General features: G+C 46.8%; 1 protein-coding gene across 1 annotated transcript in view; it reads right to left on the bottom strand.

Moving 5' to 3' along the window:
- Window positions 1–27248, bottom strand: part of CCDC83 (coiled-coil domain containing 83) — a 191079-nt gene that overhangs the window by 75308 nt on the left and 88523 nt on the right. The window contains exon 6 of the mRNA XM_086933964.1: window positions 2353–2444. Within this exon, the coding sequence (XP_086790090.1) occupies window positions 2353–2444 (92 nt within the window). The remainder of the gene's footprint in view (window positions 1–2352; window positions 2445–27248) is intronic.

Genomic DNA, 27248 nt, shown 5'->3' with positions numbered 1-27248 from the left:
GCAGCAATTCAAATCCGGACAACGTTGGGACGGGCTGCTAGTAATGCATAAAGGACAAACAGACAGAAAGACATATTTTCGTTTTTATATATATAGATTACTACTGATTAAATTAAAAATCTTGAGAGTAGGTTTAATAGGACAAAATGATTAAGACAACTAGAGACAAACCAGGGGGCATATTACCAAGGGCCATTATCGCTGCATTAACGGGACTTTTTCCCGCTAATGCGTCGATAATTTTATCGCCCTATTACCAAGCTGTCGCTAACACCAGTTAGCGACAGCTTGTAGGCGATAGCGGGCATTTAGGGGCCCACTTTGAATGTCAGCGATAATTATCGCTAATGACATGCAAAGTGGGCGTGCCAAGATGTTAGCGACTGAAAACAGTCGCTAACATCGCTATCTCCTATGATCAACACAGGCGTTGTTTTGGAAATATTTGCGCTAAGCCAGAATATCTCCAAAAGCTAACGCCTGCCCTGACCAGTTCTTAGCCATTTTATCCAATGAGAGGTGGATAACATGGCTAAGAGCATTGTCACGGTAATGCCTGAATATCGCTGTATTGACAGCGACATTCACGCATTTCGGCTGATTATTATCGCTTAGGAGATAAACCTTGATAATAGCAAGGCTCCTAAGCGATAATAATAGGCGCAGCACGGCGATAAAATAATCGCCGCTAACCAAGCTTAGCGATAATTATCGCTATTGCTTGGTAAAATGCCCCTATATTACTATAATTGTTATGATACAATCCTTTGGACTCAGCGATGAAGAAATGCATGAGTATTTAAGGGAGTAATATAAAGGCTGAAGCTAGAATAAAGAGTGAACTATCGACGTAAGCAAATTTGCGGCAAAATGATTGCTTGAAACGAAAGAAAATCAAAATGAGAACTGACGAATTTCTAAAAGACACCTGTACCACAACCCATCATTTGGGTAAATTATAAACCCTGCTAAAGGGAGGGAATAAAGAGAAGAAATTTAACCAAGGATATGTTTAATCTGGAAACAACAATAGTTGGATGTAATGTCCAAGTTATGGATTCAAGTAACAATCACCTCCGATCCAACAATGTAATGAAAGCTAAACTGCTATATACCCTCTAGAGGGCAAAACTTTCACTGCAGTACGAACACTTGATTTGAGAAATGAAAATGAGACTTTTCAAATATGGGATCACCACTGCCACAATGCACGTGATGCAGCACTTTAATTCCTGGGCATATAAAACTCCACTGCACCATGAATAAATGGGACTCACTCTTATCTCTGATCATGACATTAGACAAAACACTTCAGAAAACCTTTAAACTGTTGTTCTCCGTCATTCGCTGCATTAAAAATTAAAGACTATGGGGCTGATTCACAGAACTAACTTAAGACAAAATCCTAAACTTACTACTTATGGTATTCACAGAAGTTAGGATTTTGTCTTAAGGCAGACTTAAGACAGACTTAAGACAGAATCCTAACTTAAGTCGGTCTTAAGTCTGTCTTAAAACAAAATCCTAACTTCTGTGAATACCAAAAGTAGTAAATTTAGGATTTTGTCTTAAGTTAGTTCTGTGAATCGGGCCCGTGAACACTGCTTCAAGAGTGTTGCTTTACTTTTACAAGGACCTTGTCGTCATACAATATTCTGGACTGGTTTAGCTAGGGATAGCATTAGCTAACTCAGCCGCACCATAGAATGTATATCTATTGAGTAAGGACCCATTTATCTCTAAAATGTAACCTCTTCATAGCCAGTCCGGAATTGTTTTTCAAATGTTAATTTCTCGAGAAATACAGAACAGATTAACACAAAAACAAGTAATTGTTTACTTGAGTAAAGCTCTGCTTACATGCCAAGTTCAGTGCAATTTCGTTCAGCTGTTTTTTCTGTATCAAAACCTATTGTTAGTTGCACTGCGCTGGCGGCGGCTTAAAATAATCCCCTAATTCTCCTTACAGAATGTGCTTTTTTAACAAAAGAAGACCCACTTTTTCTAAAAAAAAAACACATCTTCTTAAATACTTAAGTAAATACTTTTATTTTCATTTTATCAGAGACAAACAGTATGTTCCAGTTTTTCACTTAGTCTTCAATAAACTGTTTTTTTTTTAAATCAACTCTTTTCATGCAAAATTCATCCAAGTAAACATGTGAAATAAAAATACATAATGAACAGCAGTTATAATATGTATTATTATTTCTATCTCGGAATTTTGGTGACATTTACAACCCGATTGACAACTAAATGCACATGATGAGTTGCTACCTTTGAAGCACTTTCAATAATACACATTTATGAGTAAGATACAGAAATATAATGTTAGAATATAAGAAACTATACCTCTGCAGCAAGTTCTTTCTTCTCTTCCATTTGTTTCGTAGCCAGTTCATTTATTTTATTTTTCGCGTATTCCAAAGATTGCCTAAAGTGCTCTTGAATCAGAAATACAAATGATCTTGTCTCACTTTGTATTACTTAAAATAAACATTTTGCTACATGCATTCTCTTGTTCGATTTTACAAATGGATGAAATATTACACATGCACGCATTACACATCGATATATTGCTCACATAAATTGACCAACACTCAGCCTAATTTCTAACATTATTTGCCTACATAAGTTCAAGCTTAACTACGTACAGTGAAATATGATTGTAAAATTGCATTTCCATGTTACACAATTACAAATCGTAGACATTGAGCCTCGCAAATGGTATCTGAGAATTTCGAAAGTCTGCCAATGTGATGTCATTTTCTTATTTGCATGCCTAGAATAAAGGGGGGTTTATGTGATTTTTTTGTGGTTCTAGGTAATGTAAGCAAATATATTTCTGGCCAGGACAGGAGTAAGTGTGTTGGAAAAATGTATTGGTTTTCACATAAAATAAACAAAACATTTCAGCCAAACATGTCTGGAGGGTCACATGGGATTCGCTTATACACTCTGGGGCAACGCAGGTTGCATAGGTCAACAGAACACTGAGATCACCCCAGAATGGATAGGCTGGGTCAGTGAGGTATTTTGTAGGGGTGCTTATCACAGCTACATATTCAGGTTCCAGTTGTTTAAAGCATCGGTGTCTCACCTGTGTCTAAGGTCCAGAGTTCTTTAGGGCCCACAGTTAGTACAATGGCTTACCTGGCAGGGTGTAAGGAGGCAGTCTGCCCATCGGTACAGCAACTTTTGTATATAATATTGCCAATCTATTGGACCATACATTTGTTTTACATTATTTTGGGTAACTCTAAGGTGCAGTCCTCTGTTGTTGCTCATCCCACAATGCCCATATCCAGTCTTCTATGTTGGGAGCTTCATGACACAACCAGTTCAACGCTATCTTCCTTTTGTCCAATAACCAAGTGAGTTTACTCTTTACTGTATTCTTGGTCTTGATAGGACAAATGCCCTACAAGCCTGCTTTATGCGTCACCTTTTACAGAAGGTTTGTACTATGAGAGCATTAATCTGGCATCTATCGGTGATGGCCTTAGTATATGTGTGATGCTGTCTACTGTACTAGGTAAGAAAAACCCTACCATTACTGGAGGATTTCTAAATATGTTGCGGTACCTTATCCCAGTTCTTAAAAAAAAAGTCCTCTCTGAGATTGACATCCCATCTGTTTTTAACAGGCAATGTTTTTTTCTGGAGGGCTTCTCTAAGGCCAGGGTATTGTGTTTTTAATACTCTAATACCCTCAGAGCAGTCAGCGCAGAGATTTTGCTGGACAGAGGTGGGGTTTGCTGGATTGTGGGACAAGTGTCCCCTGCAGCTTTTATGCGTTTACTGTTGCTTATACTTTGCCTAGTTCCAAAACTGGAGGATATGATCTGAAGTAGCCCACCCTCCAGTATACTATATCTTAGGTGGTCTTCCTGAAGTTTGTTAACCACCTGATGTCTGTGAATGTTATGTAGCCCCAATGTTGCTCTGCCATGTCATTTGTTTCCACAGGAGTCCAGTGCTGCACCAACTAAAAATTCACTGCTATTACTCCATTCATATTGTTGCGTTCTTTAAATATGGATTTATGGTAGAGATGCATACAACGCTTGGACAGATATAGACACAAGGGGGTCCAGGAGAGCGTGCCCGGTATATGCAAAGAGATCTAGAGGCCTGTCTTACACCTCAGTATCCATAAAAGCATCCATGGGCACAGTTAACCAAATGGATGGAGTATTATTATGTCCCAACTGACTTTAAAGCAAGACATGCACCCAAATTGAGTACCTCTAGAAGGAGCCAATCTGTATATTACTTTTTGAGAGGGAAGTACATCGTTTGCATGCTAGTTGTTCAATCACCAGGGCACAACGTAGCAGGAACAGCGGGCTGCCCTGATAGGTACTCTTATCAAGTGTCCACCATCCTGATATGGTGTCATTGGTTTTCCCACATGCCATTGGTTGTATGTGTTGAGCAGCCTCACCAAGGCTCGAGTCGGGGTCCCACGCGGGTGGACGGCGTCCCCCCACTTATTTTATCGGGTGGATGCCGTCCCCCCTGCCAAACAGCTGGACTTCACTCTTTGGCCTCTCTAAGACGAGATCGGACGGCACAGCACGTGCTCATGCGCTGACTTCTCCGATGCAATCGCATCTAAGGGGTGAGCAAGGGGAGGCAATGGGCCCGATGGTGCAAGCCACCTGTCGTGACGTCACTTCCTGTTGTGACGTCACTTCCGGTGACAGCGTCCCCCCACTTCTTTTTTAGGACTTGTGCCCTGAGCCTTACCCACCCAACGCATTTCTGGTTGTACTTTATGTGAAGTAGCATACATAACTCATAGTCCTAGAAGATCATAGCCAAGGTCTTTTCTGTATTCCAGAAGGCTGATAGGAGAACTTGCAAACAGTGGGAAATAGTTTGGGCATGAGACCTGTTGAGGATACCGAAGCTCCCGATCATCTCATTTGGGAGTGGGTGGCATTAGCAGAAAGGTACCATTATTCACTCTTTCTGCTAGAGCCCTTCTTTTTAAGTCTCCTCACTCTGTACTCTCTGTTGAAACTAATTGTGTAAGTCCTTTCCGTAGGCCCATCTCCCGCAGCAATGAGTTGTATTGGAACTAGGTTTGAGCAATGAATTACACCCAAGTACATGCCATGAACCAGTATTGATATAGGAATGACGAACGGACCCCTATAATAATACTGTCATAGAGATTTGGTGCCAAAAACCCACCAGACTCAATATTGCTTTCCCTATGTGTCTTTGACATGGAAAGCATGTTCTCCTCTCCTGTCAATTTCTGTGAACAACTTGTGCTTTCCTAAGTGTCAATCTCAAACAATGTGTTTTATTTCAGCAGTCTCTCCTCAGTTTCTCAGTGTCTTCCAGTAGTGAGTAAGGTGGTTAGGGGGGTTGGAACTCACCTTGACTCTAGTGGACAGTTTCAATTTAGAGGTAGTCTTTGGGGTCTCTGACTCCTGTATTGCAATGTAAACAGAAACACTGTGGGCCTTGTTCAGAAAAGTAAAAGCAGATGTTTGTTTATAAACTTCCTTTTCTGCTTAAATGTATTTTTGTACCTTTTTGGTATTCACAGACATTCGCAGTACTACATTTGGAAAGCTGCACCAGTTGCAGTGTTTCAGGTGTTCTCCTGAGAATGTCATGTGACATTTTAGGTGTGGTTTGACAGCACAACTGCCTCCTCACCTCCTCACCTTATGTGATAAAAAAAGAGCTTTCTGAAGCACTACAGAGAGAGACTGTGGCTCCATACAGATGATGGTTCATTTGAGTACAGCTTTTGATTTTTCAAAAGCTGTGTGCTTCCACAGACTGAATACATCTCTCCAGTATCCTAAGTCTGTACATTCCTCTAGCATCCCACGCCTTACCCTTCGACCAGCTGTGAACATTTGTTTATCCAGCCGCTTGAGCTAGCTAGGTTTGATCTTTTGATCACACACATGCCACTGTGGTGGGCGCACCTAGCCTTTTAAGGTCAGGCAAATGCCACTGCAATGCTATTAAAAAACCTCTTAGCAAATTAGCTCTTTATTGTGTTTGTTCTTCTCTGGCTGCGATGTGTGAAAGCTTATGCTCTATACTTTATTGTCAGTTAGGAAAAGGAATTCCACCGACAAGCACTCTAAAATTAACAAAATACAAAGGTCAATTTATTAAAATACTACTGTTGGACTAGAAAGTTTCTATTTCTGTTCTTGATACACTACGCTGATTGTAAAAAAAATATCCAAATAAGAATCACATTTAAAATTCATCTTTAAAGTGCCACAGCTAGGACAGACATCATCTTCTATCCCTCCAATACCATACTGACTGTAAACATTTGACCACTGCAAAACAACATGAAGGCAGGTATGTGATTTTGCATATTCTCAAGGCAAGATGGCATTGCCTTATTCCCAGAAAAAGGCAGTTATTTAACCAATGTTTGCCTTACTTTTTTATATGCATTGCAAAAGAAAAGCACATGCTCTTCAGTTTCATCAGCTAACCTACACAGCGGGCATAGCTCACCAAGTCCCAAATTGGCCAATGTATTGTTTATGTTTCTCAGACGAGGGATCTTGGATGCCTGTGGCCATGTACTTGCTCAATGTCAACCCTCGCTATATAGGGTGAGTTCCTCGATTGACCATAGTCTCACCAAAATAAATTAGGTCTTAATTCAACATGTCCAGCAATTGATTCCTGCCCCAGAGATAATCCGAATGGCATCAGAGGAGAGTTCGTTGGGAGCCGCAATAGTGACCTCATAAACAGATTTTCGGACGTCATCAGGCTATCCAAATTACAGAATCTCCAAGCTCTGTGCCATACACAGCTCCACCAACAGCCTGAGCTCTTTATATGCGAAGGGCTGGTGATATAGGATGGGTTACCCCTTGCTTAGTAAATGTACTTACAGTACCTGACCTATGTTGTATTAATGCTGTTCTCTTACAATTTTCCCGCACCATAGATGGGAATCAGAAAAGCTCTAGTGTGAGAAATTGGGATGTTGGTTGAGGTGGGTATTAACCCTCCTCAAGCACAAGTCACAATCCCTGTCAGGATGAACCACAAAAGTCACTAAATTAACCAGGGCTTAACCCTCTGGTAGCCTGGCACAAAAGCAGTCGGGCTTAACTTAGAGGCAATGTGTAAAGTATCTATGGAGCACCCAAAGTGTAATAAAGTGAAAACACAATACAAGAAAAATGCTGCACCAATTTAGGAAAACAGAGTAAATGTTTATGAATTATTTGACACCTGAATAACAAAAATCTAATCAGCAGAGCTGAAGGTATGAATTTTTAAAGATCAGGGTAAAAACTAGTGTCAGAAAGATCAATGTGCTAACCGCAGCCATCTAGGGCCAGATGTAGGTAGCTAAATACCGGTCGGTAATGGCCAAAAATCGGTGATTTTCCCGTTACCGACCTGTATTTAGCCCTTTCTAATGTAGGAAGCTGGAAATAAGGATTCAGTATTTTACTGATTCCTTATTTCAAGGAATCGGTAAAATACAGAATCCTTAAAACCTATGTAGCTAGCACTCAAGTCAGTGCATTTTTTCTTTAAGGATTCCTTATGTTAAAAGTTAGGCTGCAACGTCAACATTATCGGCGCCATCTTGCCCCCTTTTCGAGCCCATTCGTGCGCGTAAGCGGCAACCATTTTGAGTACCATGGCCTCTTTGCCCATCACAAATAGCCAGCGCGTCTCTCCCTCTCTCTCTCCTGACCTCGCAAGCATCCCCCACACGCTGACAGCCCCCGCTCTCACATGCCTTGGGTCATAAACCCCTCTTCAGCGCAGCACTGCCTCGGAACCCCATCCTGTTCCCAGCACGACACCTCCCTTCGTTCCTTTCATGATCCCGGGTCCTTTGATAAAACCCCCTTTCCTCTGTGCCCGTTTGTCTTACTCGTTCCCAGGCCGCCACCTGGCCCTGCGGATGCTGTTTATTGCCCCCCCTGTACAGTAGGAAGCATCCCCCATCAAAGGATCCACGAGTTGATCAAAGCCCCCACCCTATGAGACCCGATCAATCCCATACATTCCGTGAATCGGCGGAATGTCCAGCTGCGCGATAATCATCACCTGTTGTGACCGGGGTGGGGACTTCAACTGTAAATGTGTGTGGGAAAGGGCCTGAAGCGGGGATTCCGAGGATGTCTTTCCGTACATCAAAGTGTTGACAGAGATGTGTTTCATGCAATAAAACAATAAACTTGTATATAAGAGGCCAGGCCACAGAGATGCGGTTAGAGCACCTCGAGAAGATACCCTGTTGTCTGATTTGATGTGTTCTGCTCCGTCGGAATAAACTTCTGTTTCCTGCCTTCCAGTCTCCAGGCCTGCCTCTTTGTTTTGGTAATTTGAGTGGGTATAGAAGCGGTTAACGCCGGGCAACTCTGAAAAAGGTCATCGGCCCGTACCTTTTTCCACAATTGGCGTCCCAAACGTGGGGCCCATCAGCGACTCGTGGATCCAGTGGGAGAGGTCCCGACGACAGAGTGAACGACTGCAACGATCGGGAGAGCTCCTGTCCGATAGACCCTCGTCTGACAGCCGATCATCCGAACTTCACTGGTTCCGAACAGACCTCTCTCGAGTGATCTACGGTCCTGACTGGGAACCATCAGGAGTGCCGCGAGGACCACGAAGAATAGAGGACGATCGGGCGCTGGATTCAGAAGACAAGAAACTGTCCATGCGGTCCGGGTAAGGTCGTGTAAACACGACGAATTTCGAAATGATTGTTTGATTGTTTGGAAAATACTAGTATTACTCTTTTGTTGATTTGTTTGGAGATTCGCTGTCTGCAAACGGAGAAACAACAGGCTCTCCCTTTGCAAGCAGTGAAGGATAGGTAACGCAGACTTTTGTCCCCGTTGTAATCCGTCGTGCCTATCTTCCTCCCCCACTGATTGATTGTTTGGCCCGAACTACTGTTCGCGGATTGTTTTCTGGAGATTCTCTGTCTGCAAACAGGGAAGAACAGGTTCTCTCTTTGCAGGTAGTGAAAGGGTAGGTAACGCAGACTTTTGTCCCCGTTGTAACCCGTCGTGCCTACTTATTCTCCCCATTGATTGTTTGATTGACCGAACATTGACTGTTCGATATTGGTTCTTTTGAGGTATTCACCGCCTGCAAACAATGAAGAATAGAAATATTCTGTCTAGTCTTTGCACGCAGTGATAAGATAGGTAGTGCAGACTTTTGTCCCCATTGTAATCCGTCATGCCTGTCTTCTCCCCACTGATTGGTAGCCTGTTTAGCCCGGACCGCTTATTAGAGATGAACCATCCGGCTCCACCGGAAGGCACCCCTAATAAGGACATGTTCACAAAGCATGGATTGATCGCTATAGCTTATAGCAAGCTGTGGCATAAATATACGAAAAAGGATCGAGAAAGTCAGTGGCCACTGATAGGATCCTTCGATGAGGATAAGATAAGCGCACTAGAAACAGCCCTTGGGAAACACAAGACAACGCCCACTATGCTTGATAGTCTCGGCATGTGGCGCAAAGAAACCGAACAGCGTAAAAAGAGAAATGAGAGTAGGTTGGGAAAAGAGCTGCGAAAGGCAGCCCACCTAGCTGCAAAGAAACTAGAAGAAGAGATTAAGGAAAAAGAGGAAGCCAAACAGAAACTAGAGGTAGAAACATCAAGCCAGTGTCCGGTCAGAACGCCCTCTACGCTTTATCCTGAACTACCCCTGAAACAGCGAGCCAACGATGATCTTTTGTTAGGTCCTCCGATCATCTACATACCCCCTCCATATGCCCCTTCCCAACCCTTAGCACAGCACCCACCACCCCCAAGCACAGATGAGAGTAATACCAGAGCTTCGGCCCCCATGGCCTCCGTGCCGGCCGAACCCCTTGTATTAGATACAGCACAAGCGGCAGCGTTAGATGACCCTGAGACCCGGAAGGCTGATTCTGCAAGAACAAACAGATTAAGCAAGGATGAGCGAGCAGGGATTGACAAGATAGTGAGGACATTGGTAGAAAGAAAGGAAAGTGAAGAGTACATCACGGATATGTTCAACTCGTATGCAGGGAGCCACAGACGACATTTTGCCGTACGGCTGTGTTATCATATCTTGAATGCGTACGAGGACCGATATCGAGACAAAGGTCCCGAGAGCCTAACGACTCTGTATAGGAAGGTCGATATCGGGGATGAGGGCGAGTGTGATGTGACGGACCTCCTTAAGCGTACGCTTGAGGTTCTCCGCCACCTCACTGAACAGGAATCGGAAGCTAAACTCACGACACCTGTAGCGACCGAACCCCAAACTGAGCGAGCTAGCGCCATGATGCCAATAAGAGAGGCTGCCCCTTACTGGGTTCCCCCACGAGGTTTAGGGACACACGATGACATCAACCACCAGGATGCAAAAGGGAGGGTTGTGTACAACTGGGTCTACCAGCCATGGGATCGGCAAGATATTCTGACGTTTCGGAAATCTCTGCCCGATTTACGTAAAAACCCCACTGCTTTCTATACCGAATTAGGTACAGCCCTAGGTTCAACGATCATGACCCTGGCTGACATCGACTTGTTTTTCGGGTTATGTCTACCAGCTGATGTGTGGAACCAAATCCGGAAAGTCGACCACCTTGAGCTGTTCGGACATACCTGGTCGCAACTCGATGGCATAGATAAACAACGAGAACCTGGACAGAAGCCCTTGAAATCCATTTTAGACCTCCCAGACAAGATTGTACAGAAATTAAAGACCCTGATTCCAGAAAAGAAAGTGGACTGGTCGATAGTAACGGCTTGTCGACAGAAACCCCAGGAAGATGTATGGGACTACTTCTCCCGGTTTGAAACGGTGTTCTCCGATTACAGCGGCCAGGATCTGACCACTGCAACCGGACACCACTTGTTTGTCCAGAATTATGTTAAGGGTTTGTCACCGGAAGTCTCCCAGAAACTACAGGCCAGTGAGAGTAGTTGGGCAGCCTCCAAACCTGCGGCTATCCTTCAGATGGCCCAATATTACGAACACCAGAAAAATGAAAACGATAGAGCAACAGAGAAAAAGAAGAAGGACTTAAAAGAGAGGGTGATGATTGCACAACTGCAAGGGGTGACTATAGGACGAGAGCAATACAAAGGAAACTACCAGACAAATGTCCCTAGGAACGTGCGTCCTAAAGACCGCAACCCGACACCCCGCATTGGACGTACAGACATTAACGAGGACCAGTGTGCTTTCTGTAAAGGATTCGGCCACTGGAAATGCCAGTGCCCGGTCCTGTTAGAAATGAACTGAAATAGGGACCCCAAGGACGTAGCAAGTGGACCGAGAAATAGAGGACAGCAACAAGGGCCCACAAATAACACGACTAACGATAGACCAAACAGACCGAATACATTCGACCGACCCAGACAAAATCAGTACCAGCAGTCTGACTGTGACGATGCCCACGACTTTGCATAGGACTGCCAAGGGCAAGGGAGGGATCCAGTCGAGCTCTATGTTGACCAGCAAGGACCTTATGTCACCGCTAAGGTCCTGGGTACCAAGTCTCCATTTCTGGTAGACACTGGCACAACACGTAGTGCGTTATCTAAACGACTGATTCCAAGGGCACCCTTGTCTGGCTCACTTGTGACATCGATAGGTTTCGATGGAACGCCCTCCACTAACCCTTTGTCCACTCCAATTTTCTTCGACTTAGAGAACAATCTCACCGACACGACGTTTTTGCTTTCTGCCAATACCCCTGACGCCATTATGGGACTCGACTTGCTGAAACACTTCCGTGCGACTATTAGATGTTCCCAAGACGGAGTTCGAGTTTTCCTGTATGACAACCCCATTCTGCTTAGACATTGCGCTTCCCGACGCATGTTTTCTATCAACGACGCTGACATGTCCCTGCTTGACACTCTGCCTCCGTATCTGTGGGCCAAGACAGATTCGGACGTAGGACGCATGATGATTGACCCAGTGCACATCACTGTTCGACCGGATGCAATACTCCCAAAACTTCCACAATATCGGATATCGCCCGAGGGCGAGAAGGCATTGGTAAAAATTATTCAGTCACTGATAGACGCAGGAGTGGTAGAGGAAGTAGTTAGCAACGTTTGTAACAGCCCTATCTTACCCATCATCAAGAAACAAGGAGAGGGAGATGAGAAAGCATACCGCTTCATCATTGACCTCCGAGAGATCAACAAAGTGGTTGTGCCCCAGTACCCCGTAGTCTCAGACATCACCACTATCCTGACTTTGATTCCTTCTACTGCCACCACCTTCACTGTTATCGACCTCAAAAACGCATTTTTTTCTATCCCCATCCACCCAGACAGCCGATATCTCTTCGGCTTCACCCTAAAAGCCCGCTCATATAGGTTCTGCCGAGCACCCCAGGGCTACACAGAAAGCCCTAGCATCTACAGCCAGGCCCTCAAGAGGCAACTGGATCAGGTCCAGTTACCCGATGGAGTGGTATTGATCCAATACGTCGATGACATCCTTTTGGCAGCCGACACCACTCCATTAGCAGTCACAGCTACCATTCAACTCCTGCACTTCCTTGCAGAAAATGGCCAAAAGGTCTCCAAGAAGAAGTTGCAATTCTGCCAACCCCAGGTCACTTACTTAGGCCACCTTTTGTCCAAAGACGGAAGGAAACTCACTCCCGACCGGATCCAAACCATTCTTGAAACCCCTGTCCCCAAGACTCAGAAACAGGTCCACTCCCTACTAGGTCTCACCTCTTTTTGCCGACAGTGGTTACCCAACTTCAGCCTCATTGTAAAACCGCTGCTTTCTCTGCTAGCCAAAGATGTCCCCTTCCCACTCCCTTGGACCCCCGAATGCCAATCCTCTTTCATAGAGCTGCGTGATGCCCTCTGTTCAGCCCCTGTCCTAGGTACCCCCGATTATACCAAGCCCTTCTCCCTCTACACTCACGAAAGGGAGGGGTGTGCTTTATCTGTCCTGACCCAGTCCATTGGCCCAAAACAACGACCGTGCGCTTACTTCTCTGCCACTCTTGACCCCGTAGCCAGAGCCTTACCTGCCTGCCTTCGAGCTGTAGCTGTAGCTGCCGCTGCTATCTCTATCCGACAGAGTGAGGGGATCGTGCTCTCGAATTCCCTCACGGTATTAGTACCCCATGCAGTTGACACCCTCCTGAACCAAACCAAGACGCAACACCTGACGAGTGCACGACTGACTGGATACGAACTGACTCTGCTTGCACCCCACATCACCCTGAAAAGATGCACCACACTGAACCCAGCGACTCTGTTACCCCTGCCAGAGAACGATCCCAATGTGCCCCCTGTACACGACTGTGTGACCCTCACGGACGAACAGACTAGAAGTAGAGTTGACCTCAGAGACACAGCTTTCCCTGACCCTGACGGAGAGCTGTGGGTGGACGGCTCTTGCATCAAACTCCCCGATGGCACCACTTCTGCTGCCTATGCAGTCGCCACAGCCCGAACTGTAGTCGAGACAGCCCGCATCACCCAGCGATCTGCACAGGCAGCGGAACTGATTGCCCTGACACGAGCATGCATCCTAGCAGCAGGAACCACAGCGAACATATATACCGACAGCCAGTATGCCTTCGGGGTGGTTCACCATTTTGGGCTCCTTTGGAAGGAAAGGGGATTCTTGACCTCACACGGCACTCCCATCCTACATGGAGATCTAGTCTCTAGTCTCCGCCTTGATCGAAGCTGTCCTTCTCCCCAAAAGACTTGCGGTCATCAAATGCCAGGCACACAAGAAAGTGACAGATATTATTGGACAGGGAAATGCACTAGCCGACCTCACTGACAGCTGAAAATAGGACGACAACACATATGTACGTGACCAGGTCACAAGCAGAGAAATGGACCGACGCAAGGGGCACTATTAGAGACATTCAAATGGCTAGCACACAACACGAATTGACTGAATGGGCATGGGTGGGATTGAAAGACGATGAAGGCTGCTGGCGGACCAAAGACACGAACAAGTGGTTGCTACCTGACTCCTACCTGATTCCCATACTGACTATGGCACATTCCCCTGCTCACATAGGATCAACCCCCATGATTGAACTCGTCTCCAGAGTTTGGCACAACGATAAAATAACAGACTCCACCAAACGTCTGGTCCAACAATGCTTGATATGCCTGCAGCATAACCCCGTGAAAGGAACTGTAGTACCCCGGGGCGGGTTTGGGGTCCCCAATCACCCGTTTGAAGTCCTGCAGATGGACTACATCCAGCTAGACAGATGCCAAGGCCTGAAATATGTACTTGTTGTGGTATGCGCATTTAGCAAATGGGTGGAAGCATACCCAACCCGTGACAACACTGCTATGGCCACTGCAAAAGTACTGTTAAAGGAATTTTTCCCTCGCTACGGCCTTTGTCGAATTTTATGGAGCGACAATGGCCCCCACTTCATAGCCGAAGTCATCCAGCTCATCTTAAAGGGGCTGGGCATCAAGCAGAAGTTCCACGCAGTCTTCCACCCCCAGTCTGCTGGACTTGTTGAGCGACACAATGCCACACTAAAGCTTAAACTGGCCAAGATAGTGGCTACCACGGGTCTGAAATGGCCAGACGCCCTCCCACTGGCATTGCTATCGATGCGTTCCACCCCCACCAAACATCACTTGACACCTTATGAGGTTGTTTTCGGTCGACCCATGAGTGTCTAGTCTGCACCGAAACCAACTTCCATTCATGACGTCCCGGACGTCCTAATGTCTGATTATCTGTATAAATTGACTGAAACTCTGTCTGTCATTCATCAGCAGGTGCAGCAGGCCATCCCCGATGCTTCCAGGGGTCCGGGCCACGACATCCAACCGGGGGACTACGTTTTAGTCCGGAATTTTCAACGAGCGAAGAGTTTGGAACCCCGGTGGACGGGCCCCTGGCAAGTACTGATCACCACCCGGACAGCTCTTCGAGTGGAGGGGAAACGGCACTGGCTGCACGCGCACCACTGCAAGAAGGTCTCCTCGACCCTGGCCACAACAGAAAGCATCGACAACCAGGAAGAGCTCCTGAACAAGGATCGACCATCTCTAAACTGCTATCCCGATACCGAGGCACTTGAACTTGCAAAATTCTCTGATCCCACTGTGCCATCCAGAGAAGGGTATTTCCTGCGTCGAAAGGAGGGAGCTTCGGCTAAGTAGACCACAGACTAAGTTAAAATCTCAGAACGGTGACCTAAACACCACCAAGGGTTACCCGGAGAGAAGCTAAATGAAGTCTGTGGTTCTGCCCACTACCGAGCACCTTGAAGGTGATGGAAGCGCCAGATAAGAAGATGATGGAAGCGCCAAATAAGAAGATGATGGAAGCAACTGGAAATACCCACTACAGAAACCCAAAGACTGACAATATGCACAAATCAAAGACAATCGCATTCTTCATTGTCTTCCTCTTTTGCCTCCTCCTCATGACTTCCTTTTGGATCCTGGAGGAAAGCACACCTGCTCATCAGATATTGCTAACCACTGCCCAGCCTACTACCATGAAGGAACATTATCTGATCTCGCTCTCTCTTCAACTCAGAGAAAGGCGAAAGGAGTTCTGGAACAACTCCTTTGTACAGCTACTGCACCAGCACAATCTCGCCACCAATGCCACCAACTGCTGGATCTGTGGGTTGCTACCCCACGCCACTGGACATTCGATACCTTTTATCCCTTCGCCCTTTTCAATTCACGGCTCCTGCCTTGCTTGGCTGATTCTCCTGCAGGAGAGCTATAAGGACAATACCACCTCCAGCAAAACCATGACACATTTCTTCCATGAGGTCTGGCGAAACAAAACAAAGACACACTTCTGCCCGCAGACCTCCAACGATTCTATCCACATGGACATCCCTGCTAAAGAACGAATTGAAATGCAGGTGTTCAACAACCCAACCAGACCCACCTTCTCCTACCTACGGAAACGAACGGCTGCCACTCTGACTGTGGCTCTATCTGTCATCAACGTCACAGGCCACATGTGCATAGAAGGGCTTGGGACACAGCTGGTAGGCCGCAGTGCTTGCCGTTTCACCAGAACTTTGGACTCTACCGACCCACCTTCCTTTGTATCCTCTCCAAACATGTACTTTGTTTGCGGCACAAAAGCTTACACCTGGCTCCCCAAAGGCTGGGGGGGCACTTGTTTCATCTCCTTCGTCCTTCCTCCAACCTATGTGGCCCCAGCAATTCACCATAGACAAAAGCGAGCCAAAGACATTGAACAAGCCGACTCAACAGGAGCACAGTTCCTCGATGCTATGAAGGGACTTGTTCCACTCTGGGGTCCGATGGCAAACAGCCGTGCCATCCGACATCTGACTCAGGCAGTCGAGACAACAATGAACATCACAGCTGGTATCCTTGCTAACAACACCGCCGAGCTTCAACCGGTCCGCCTGGTGGCTCTCCAGACCGCCTTGTTCTAGATGTGGTTCTTGCGGACCGTGGTGGAGCATGCCGCATTATTGGATCCAGCTGCTGTACATATATACCGGACAACTCACCTTCAGTGTACAAGGCCATCGAACATCTCCACAGACTCTCCTCAGAAGTCCACCAGGAGCAGGAAGAATGGTCGCTTGGTGGATGGTTCTGGAGTACTGTCAAGAACTGGGGCTGGAGACTGTTTTCTATTATCCTGATTCCCGTAGTTGTGATATGTGGACTATGCTTGGGAATTCAATGCCTGCCGCCTCTATGTTCATTATGTATGAGTTGTATTTGCCCTAAGACTATGGACCTTAGAAATGAACGCATGGGAGCATTATATGATGCCGAGGTTAGGAATTTGATGAGGATCGACATAGAGTAGACAAGCTGGCTAGATATGTTGAAAAGGGAGGACTGTTAAAAGTTAGGCTGCAACGTCAACATTATCGGCGCCATCTTGCCCCCTTTTCGAGCCCATTCGTGCGCGTAAGCGGCAACCATTTTGAGTACCATGGCCTCTTTGCCCATCACAAATAGCCAGCGCGTCTCTCCCTCTCTCTCTCCTGACCTCGCAAGCATCCCCCACACGCTGACAGCCCCCGCTCTCACATGCCTTGGGTCATAAACCCCTCTTCAGCGCAGCACTGCCTCGGAACCCCATCCTGTTCCCAGCACGACACCTCCCTTCGTTCCTTTCATGATCCCGGGTCCTTTGATAAAACCCTCTTTCCTCTGTGCCCGTTTGTCTTACTCGTTCCCAGGCCGCCACCTGGCCCTGCGGATGATGTTTATTGCCCCCCCTGTACAGTAGGAAGCATCCCCCATCAAAGGATCCACGAGTTGATCAAAGCCCCCACCCTATGAGACCCGATCAATCCCATACATTCCGTGAATCGGCGGAATGTCCAGCTGCGCGATAATCATCACCTGTTGTGACCGGGGTGGGGACTTCAACTGTAAATGTGTGTGGGAACGGGCCTGAAGCGGGGATTCCGAGGATGTCTTTCCGTACATCAAAGTGTTGACAGAGATGTGTTTCATGCAATAAAACAATAAACTTGTGTATAAGAGGCCAGGCCACAGAGATGCGGTTAGAGCACCTCGAGAAGATACCCTGTTGTCTGATTTGATGTGTTCTGCTCCGTCGGAATACACTTCTGTTTCCTGCCTTCCAGTCTCCAGCGCCTGCCTCTTTGTTTTGGTAATTTGAGTGGGTATAGACGCGGTTAACGCCGGGCAACTCTGAAAAAGGTCATCGGCCCGTACCTTTTCCCACACTTATTTACCACCAATTACAAGTTGGTGGTAAATACTGAATACCTTTAAAAAAGCAATAATTAGCTTTTTTCAAGGTGCCATGTGGCAGACATATATGCCCTTAGGGCATGTATGTGCGCCACATGTGCACACATGCACGATTCAGGGGTGCAACAGGGTGTCAATGTGACACCTTGCCACCCTTGAATATGCTCCCGCTATTACCGATTCAGTAAATACCGAATCAGTAATAGTGAATGGCTTCCCATTCATTCGTATGAGCCTCTAGGCCCATAGGAATGAATGGGAAGGTATTTCTAATTACCGAATCGGTATTACCGAATCGGTAATAAGAAATTTTACAGAATCTGTAGATTTTACCGAGTTATTACCTACATCATATTTACCGATTCCTAAATACCGAATCGGTAAAATTCGGAATTTAGGAATCGGTAAAATGAGATTACCTACATCTAGCCCCTAGTGGCATGAAGAAGTAGAAATGATTTAAATGGGATTTTTGAGTTACACAATTCACAGCATGGTACTGCACAAAAACAAGTACTGCATCCCACCACTAATCACCAACCACCAATGTGAGAAACTGAGTTGCTGGTTGTATGACAGAGGCAGGAATGGCTACACCACACATGCTTCTACAACGTATCCCGAACAACAAATTAATCTGAACAACGCATTCCTTTACAACGCTTGCCTTTACCACGCATGCCTTTACTATACAATTTCGTGGTAAAGGCATAATTGATAAAGGGTTGTGTGGTAAAGTTCACACCCCAGCTCCTCCACCCAAATCCCAAAAATCCAGACTCCTGCCCAATAAAGAACAGACCCCCAGCCCTAAAAACAACCCCAAACTCCTAAAACCTAAAACTACCCTGACCCCCTTGCCATGAGCCCTAACTCCCTGGTCCCTGCCCTATAAACAACCCGACCCCCCTGAGCCCTAAAAACAACCCCATCCCTAAAATTACCCGACCTCCCCAGCCATGAGTCCTAAAACCCGCCCCCCTGCCCAATATATAACACTGACCATCCTGAGCCCTTAAAACTACTGCCCCACCCCTAAAACTCCACCCCACCCTCCAAGCCTGACCCCAGCCCCACTTACATGTCTGCATCAGCTTTCTGTCCCAACACATCCTGTTCCTTCACTTGCCCATCCCGACATCTAAATCACACACTGCCTTACCCACACATATGCATGGTTAAGGCAAGAGTGGTTGTGCTTGCAGGGAAATGTCATGCATGTCTGTGCCCGTGTTGTAAAAGCTGTTTCTCGGGTTCCTGATTCAGTGAGGTGATGACCCTGCTCAAGCAAAAGCCACAATCCTTGTCTGGGTGAACTACAAAAGTCAATACATTAACCTGTGCCTGTGCCTAAGTTTAAGGTTTATAGTAGCAACTAAAAGATCAACGCGCCAACTGAGGACATCTCATTGTGGGAGACCGAATCAAAGTAAAACAATACGACCGACTGTGATGGAGAGCAGGTCGGATACAAGAAGTGGATAGGGCTTGGTTGGAACTTACCTTCAAACTTAGAAGAGATTTTGTGGACAATGTCTGAGAATGTAATGTTTAGCATTGCAAAGCTGCAGGCAGTGGTCAAGGAGGAGGCATTGTTGTCGGGGAGCCGCTGGACGACGTTGCAGTGAAGATTTCTGCATTCAGATTAAGGCTCTTTTGTGGAAGTCGAAAACTTCCAGCGATACAAAGGTACAAGTTGTAGCTGAAGAGGGCTCCACTAAGCTAGATGCCACTTCAGCAAAGGACCGCTAAACAAGATTTGCGGCTGCGGAGAAGAAGGAGAGGGAACTGCTGCAAAGTCAGGCTGACCAGCAATGCCTCTTGGGCAGTTCAAGGAGCAGGTAGGTCCCAGTCTCCTCTCAGTTCTCAGAGCACTTTTTAGCCAAAATATTTCCAAGTCCCAAGTTTTGGATTCTGGCTATGTGGGCATCTTTAGCACCATTTCAATGGCCAAGGACAGAAGAGGCACCACTTGGAGAGTCAGGACTTACTCAGGAAGGGTCCAGGTGCAGGCTTAGGCTGGTTAAAGCCTTTCTGGTCCCAGAGGCTCCGATCAGGAGGCCAGCCAACTAGCCCTTAAACTCACTCTGGTAGTTCTGGGTTCAAGAGGTGGAACAGGGCTCAAACATTAGGGCAGGCCTCTGGAGGTTCGAGGTAGGCTTCAGTCAGCAGAGGAGTCCTTCCAGGTGCAGCAAAGCAGTCTTTTGGAGTACACAGCAGGCCACAGCATCAGGCAGTCCACTGAGAGCCCTTTGACAGGTCCAGAAAGTGAGCTAAAGTGTGGGTCTCAGGATCCTATTTTTATACCTGGTGCCTTCTTTGACATATGAGCAATTTCTAGAGACATTCCATTGAAGTGCTCAGAAATTACTGCCTTTGGCCTGACTCCAGCATGACTACAGACACACTGAGGTAGTGTAACGTCCTTCTTGTGAAGACATGGCACATCCTATTGACTTAGAGGTAGGGCTGTGCCCAGCTCTGTCTCCTCCCCATCCTGCCAATGATGACCCATCCAGGTACACCTAATCACTCTATTGTGTGGTTGTCTGGGAGGAATAAACAAAGTCTGACTGTCAGCTACACCCAGTAATGTGACTCATGAAGAGGCAGTAGGCACAAAATAGCTAGGGCAGGAAAATGCCAACTTAGAACATATGATGGACGGAATGCTGAACAAATCAAACATTCACCCCCAGCCACAGATCTGGGTTAAATCCATATTTTATTTTGCTCCTCACACCATTCTAGTTTGGACCTAGTCATATGCAAATCAGTCTTGACCGTGCTCCCCATGGGAACAATCCAGCCTGAACTGTCAGGCCAGGTCCTCCCTGGACCAGAACCAAGCATTCTGGGACCGGGTTTGGGGTATCACCACTCATCAGCCAGGCTAGCCTTTTCCATTTAGGGCGACAATTGCAAAAATAACAGATGATGGATGGAATGCAGAACAAATCAAACATTCACCACCAGTCAGAGATCCGGGTTAAATCCATTGTTTTTTTGGTCACCACGCCTTTCCAGTTTAGACCTAGCCATACGCGAATCGGTCTTGACACTGCTCCCCATGGGAAAAGTCCAGCCTAAACTGCCACCCAGGTCCTCCATGGAGCAGAAACAAGCAACCTGAGACAGGTTTCGGGGTATCAACGCTCATAAGCCAAGCAAGCTTGAATCTGGTGGCATAGTGAGCACGGGACTCATGTCTGGACATGCCCTTCCAGCTTAGGGTGACAAAAGCAAAAAGAACAGATGATGGATGGAATGCTGAACAAATCAATCATTTACCCCCAGTCAGAGATCTGGGTAAATTCCATTTTCCATCAGCCGTCTTCAGCCAGGATAGCTTGACTCCAGTGGTGTGGAGAGCATGGGACTCACGTCTGAGCATACCCATCCTGAGTGGGGGTCGTCTGAGCATACCCATCCCGAGCCGTCTTCTGGGGTGAATGTATGACATTGTTCTGCATTCTGTCCATCAATTGTTGTTTTTGCATTTGTCACCCCGCGTGGGATGGGTATGCTCAGACGTGAGTCCCATGCTCTCCACACCACTGGAGTCAAGCTATCCTGGCTGAAGACGGCTGATAGCTTGATTCCGGTCCAGGAAAGACATGGCTTGGCAGTTCGGGCTGGAGTGTTCCCATGAGGCACAGGGTCAAGGATGATTTGCATATGGCCATGTCTGAACTGGGGTGGTGTGGATTGCAAAAAAACGATGGATTTAGGCCCAGATCTCTGTACTGGGGTGAATGTATGACATTGTTCTGCATTCTGTCCATCAATTGCTGTTTTTGCATTTGTCACCCCGAGTGGGATGGATATGCTCAGACGTGAGTCCCATGCTCTCCACACCACTGGAGTCAAGCTATCCTGGCTGAAGACGGCTGATAGCCAGAAACCGGTCCTAGGATGCTTGATTCCGGTCCAGGAAAGACATGGCTTGGCAGTTCGGGCTGGACTGTTCCCATGAGGCACAGGGTCAAGGCTGATTTGCATATGGTCATGTCTGAACTGGGGTGGTGTGGAGTGCAAAAAAATGATGGATTTAGGCCCGGATCTCTGTACTGGGGTGAATGTATGACATTGTTCTGCATTCTGTCCATCAATTGTTGTTTTTGCATTTGTCACCCCGCGTGGGATGGGTATACTCAGACGTGAGTCCCATGCTCTCCACACCACTGGAGTCAAGCTATCCTGGCTGAAGACGGCTGATAGCCAGAAACCGGTCCTGGGATGCTAGATTCCGGTCCAGGAAAGACATGGCTTGGCAGTTCGGGCTGGACTGTTCCCAAGAGGCACAGGGTCAAGGCTGATTTGCATATGGCCATGTACTGGGGTGGTGTGGAGTGCAAAAAAAATGATGGATTTAGGCCCAGATCTCTGTACTGGGGTGAATGTATGACATTGTTCTGCATTCTGTCCATCAATTGTTGTTTTTGCATTTGTCACCCCGCGTGGGATGGGTATGCTCAGACGTGAGTCTCATGCTCTCCACACCACTGGAGTCAAGCTATCCTGGCTGAAGACGGCTGATAGCCAGAAACCGGTCCTAGGATGCTTGATTCCGGTCCAGGAAAGACATGGCTTGGCAGTTCGGGCTGGAGTGTTCCCATGAGGCACAGGGTCAAGGCTGATTTGCATATGGAGAAGTGTGGCTCAATGATTTGAGCAGCAGACCCTGATGCAGAGGTCTAGCCCGGGACCAGGGTTCAATTCCCCGCCTCGGGGGGTCTTGGGCTCAAAAATTCCACAGACCTGATAATTCTCGGCTCTGTGCCTATTCCAATCATGGAGTCCCACTCTGCAACTCTGGGCAATAGCTTGCTTAATCTCCACAACGGACCCCCACAATGCTAAGGTTGCCTGGCCTCCACCTTGGGGGTGCCCAGGAGTGGACGCCTCACAGGGAAAGCCAGGATGGGTTCCACAGCGGTATTCGTACAAGCGCCTTGAGACCCTTGCGGGTGAGTAGTGTGCTATACAAGTATCAATTTACATTTTACATTTACATATGATCATATCTGAACTGGGGTGGTGTGGAGTGCAAAAAAACGATGGATTTAGGCCCAGATCTCTGTACTGGGGTGAATGTATGACATTCGTCTGCATTCTGTCCATCAATTGTTGTTTTTGCATGCCTACTAGTAGCATTTAATTTACCAGCTTTGGGTATATGATATACAACTTGCCTAGGGACTTATAAGTAAATTAAATATGCCTTTAAGGTGTAAGCCAATTTTACCCTGTTTTCGGGAGTGAGCACAAGCACTTAGCACTGGTTAGCAGTGGTAAAGTGCACAGAGTCGTACGGTCAGCAAAAACAAATTCAGAAAAATAGGAGGCTTAAGGCAAAGTGTTTAGAGAAAGACCACCCTAAGGCTGGCAGGTCTAACACATAGGTAATCAAACTCAGTAACTCTTTTTAGCTTTTATGTGGCTTAAATGCCATAAATTTAGTCTTATGTACATTTATTTCTAGAGCATGCACGCTGCAAAATGGAGCAAACGTTTGGACAAAATCTCAGGCTCTTTTTGCGTTTTCGAAATGAGCATAGTGTCATCTGTGAATAAAAGAGCAAGTACCTTCCAACCAGGTAAAACCAGAGAATCATTTTCACAATTTATTATATAATCTGTACAGATATTTGTGTAGAGAAGGAAGAACATGGGCACCAGGACACAGCTTTTGTAACCTTGTGCCTTTTAGTCAACTCTCCGTTTGGTCCCCATTGGACCTGGGCACAGTTATCCATATGTAAATGTGTGATTATATCCAAGAGTTGAAAGGGAACTCCTAGCTTCCCCCTAGAGATCACAGGCAGTCTGTAAATCTATAAAAACAACATATAAGTTACCTCTGTGGATGTCAACTACCTTCAACGTTAAGGAAGGAAGTGTGAAACTGAATAGATGGTACTTGTTTTAGGTCTGATGTCATAGGTCTCAGCTATTTATTATGACAAGTGAAGACAAAGGTAGATTCCTGATTGATTTACTATGTGACACATATGTTAAGCCAATAGACCTTCAAGAGTGGACTATTTTTGCACCATGTTAAAACCTGCAGTCAGTTATTTTGTTACATGAAATCTCACAGATTACTTTTGTAGCGAAGGAATTGTTTTTAGTTACCCCATTTAACAAACCCTAGTGGTAGACGATTTGCGCTGTAATAATGTTTGCTAGAATCTTTTTGGAAGGCCTGACAGACTTATTTAACCTAGTAATAACCTAGGATTAGCTGGTAATAAATAATAATTAAATAAGACATGTGCACATTTATATATATGATATAGATACATGGGGACCTTTGGGTCAGCCCTTTTCTGCTGTTGTCTGTCTGAGTGACATTTGTACTCTGCTTCATCCATGACAACATACTGCACGGGGTAATGGTTAAGGTCACATGAGTCACTGGCCCTGTAAATGACGACATTTTCTGAACACAAGTGCAAATTCGCTTAACAATGAGTGCACTTCAATGCCAGAATTGGTTGGATAGTCCTTTGGTTTACAATTTTTTCCTTTTATAGTTCCCCCTTCAGTGCTGTACTTACCCTCTTTTTAGGTTTCGCCTGGCCCTAGCACTGCGCAGCAGTGCTCGCGCAGGCGAAATCTTTTGATCCTACAGTGTGGGGCTTTGCCCCGCCTTCTCTTCCATTGGCTAGCTCCATAAATGGAGGCTAGCCATTGGAAGAGATTGGTTGTCAATCACTCTTTCCCCGTCAGAACGCGATTCGGGGGCATTTCCGTGTCTTTTTTGAAGTCCCGCCCCTTTTTTCGTCATGCCGCATGTTCCCGCCCCCCTCCCGCTGTCCGTGTCTCAGTAGATGTTTTATGTTTGAGCAGCTCAATCTTAGCGGGAGCAGATTCGTGGGCGTTTCTGTCGTGTTTTTATGTCCCGGCCCTTTTCTCTCCGTCATTCGGAGGTGGGCGTTTACTACCCCTCTCAGCCGCTCTCCCCTTCAGGATCGAGGCGTAGGCGGAGCCAGGACCGGCACCCACAACTCCACGCCGACCCAAGTGACATGTCACCTGCCCAGCCTCAAGCCGCAGCTCGCCTCACCCCCTGGGAAAGCACCGCGACTTGGGACAACCATCCTCAACGCCGTCCGCCTCGAAGATCCCCAGGACGCCACAGTAAAGGTACAGCGCGCTTTGCTTTCAAAGTAGATTGTATGCGACGTAAGTTATTTGTGAAGGGAGACGTTCGCTGAAGGTACGCTCCACCCTTACCACAGACTGTGCCTGTGAAAGGGAACTGTACGCTGCGCTTTTTCAAGGACCTGTACGCCTGACACCTTCCATTTCCAAGGATTGAAGGCTGTGCGCATCGTAGTGCTGCTTTCAAGCCTGAAGCGTACGCTGAGAATTGTAGCTGCCGGCAATCTTATCAGCCCACTGGGACTTTCAGGCAGATTTGGCCCCACACAGGTCCCCCCTCCACCCCCCTGACCGTCGTTGTGCTCTAGTCCCCCCACCCCCTTGACCCTCGTTGTGCTTGTGTCCCCCCCACCCCCCTGTCCCTCGTTGCGCTCGTCCCCCCCACCCCCTGACCCTTGTTGTGCTCGTCCCCCCGACCCTCGTTGCGCTCGTTCCCCCCCTGACCCTCGTTGCGCTCGTTCCCTCCCTGACCCTAGTTGTGCTTGTTTCCCAAGGGAAGAAACTCATTACCTGCACATTCAAAACGCACTTTTTATCTCCTTGCTGTTCCCACCCATGAGGTGCAGCGGGATGCTCGCTTCCCGCCGGTGTAGGCTTACACATTTAGCACGTACTTGCTACTGCAAGCTGATTGTATTGTAAATCTGCAACACAGTTGCTGCTGCAGCCCCAGCAGTGTGGGAACATTATCCCCAAGACCGTTGTGGGAACCATTTCCCATGTGAGCCTGGCTTCCCTAAAATCCCTTGTTAATGCTCAGAGAAAAGTAAGAAAAAAAATAATCTAGCGCTTCATACTGTGCTTGTACCCGCAACTAAAACAAGTGCTAAAATTAGGCTTAGTTTGAACTGCCAGTTTCCAACAGCAAGCCTTTGACTCACTGAGCCATGCCTGTGATGTCAATTTAAACCTGGAACCCCCAATAGGTACATCGCGAGCAACCAGTAGCTCGCAGACAGTCTTGGAGAAGCTCCCCTGCTTTGTCAGGTTAGTTTACAGTATGTAACTGCACGGCCCAAAAAGATGACAGGCCTGCTACTTGAAAGAAGCCTTTAATAAACAAATACATCACATCAGATAACGCAGCCTGAAGAAATATATATATCCATGAGAGTTTTATTTCCTTAAAGTCAATGGCAGTAAAATATTTGGTAGAGAGATGCATCACATTTAATTCTGTTTCTTTCACGTTCTTTTGCAGCTTGTTTTTCTTTTTCAATATTTACTATTCTGTTTGTTGTTCTTTTCTTCCCTCCTTCTATCCTCTTTTCCTAATCCCTGCCTCCATTTTTTTTCTTTGTTACCCCTTCATTTTTGCTTTCCCTCTTTTTCCGTTCTGTTTTTAATATTCACATTCTATTTCTCTCTCACCTTTGTTCCTTCTTTACTTTCTTTTCCTTGTTCGTTCTTTCTATCCCCCCCCCCCCCCCCGATGACCTGGAGAAATTCTACTTTTCCTCCCGCACAACAGAGGCTGCAGGTGTTCACATCATGTCCTGTGCAGGATAAATATTCCACATTTTGCTTTTCAATTAGACTGTCCCATTCCCATGACATGCAATATTGTAGTGAACAGAGGTAGCTTGCCTGCTGTGAAAGGGATCCTATAAAAACAGCATTAGAGCCAACTGAGCTATGAATGCTTTTCGGAATACAAGGTTATTCTTTCTGAGGAGGCTGCTCTGCCAGGTTGAAATGGACTTTGCCATTACCTGAGCTTGGTGGCAAGGTTGTTGCATTAACAAACACACTTTTAAATGTTGGAGACATTCTGAAGCTCAACTGTGATTAGTACTGAATAGAGCCTTTGAGTTCGGGTGAAGCAGCTCTGAAAGGTGGAAGGTTTATAGCACTGAGAGCCCGAGGGAGGCACTGACAGGTAGGGGCACACGGTGCGGGGCTGTGTGTGTGGGTGTGTGTGGGTGTGTGTGTGTGTGTGTGTGTGTAGCTTTTTTGTGGGTGGCTCTGTCTGTGTGTGTGTGGTTCTGTCTGTGTGTGTGTGGTTCTGTCTGTGTGTGTGTGTGGTTCTGTCTGTGTGTGTGGGGGGTTCTGTCTGTGTGTGTGGCTCTGTCTGTGTGTGTGTGGCTCTGTGTGTGGCTGTGTGTGTGGGTGCATGTGGCTCTGTGTGTTGCTCTGTGTGTGTGTGTGTGGGTGCAAATGCAATAGGTCAAGCATTTGCGAGAGATGAAGAGGGGTTTGGGGGGCAGCCGAGCCGCGAGGTCTGCCCCCCCGGGCAGTTTTGGGAGGGGGAGGGAGCGGAGCATGGGCGCGGCCATTTTGCCGTTGGGCTGCCTTTGGTTGTAGCCCAAAGGCAGCCCAATGCCTACGTTAAGC

Source organism: Lissotriton vulgaris, chromosome 8 (genome assembly GCF_964263255.1).
Source record: "Lissotriton vulgaris chromosome 8, aLisVul1.2, whole genome shotgun sequence".
NCBI classification, from domain to species: Eukaryota; Metazoa; Chordata; class Amphibia; order Caudata; family Salamandridae; genus Lissotriton; species Lissotriton vulgaris.
Note: the sequence above shows the minus strand (reverse complement) of the source record. Positions and strands in the feature narration are given on the sequence as shown.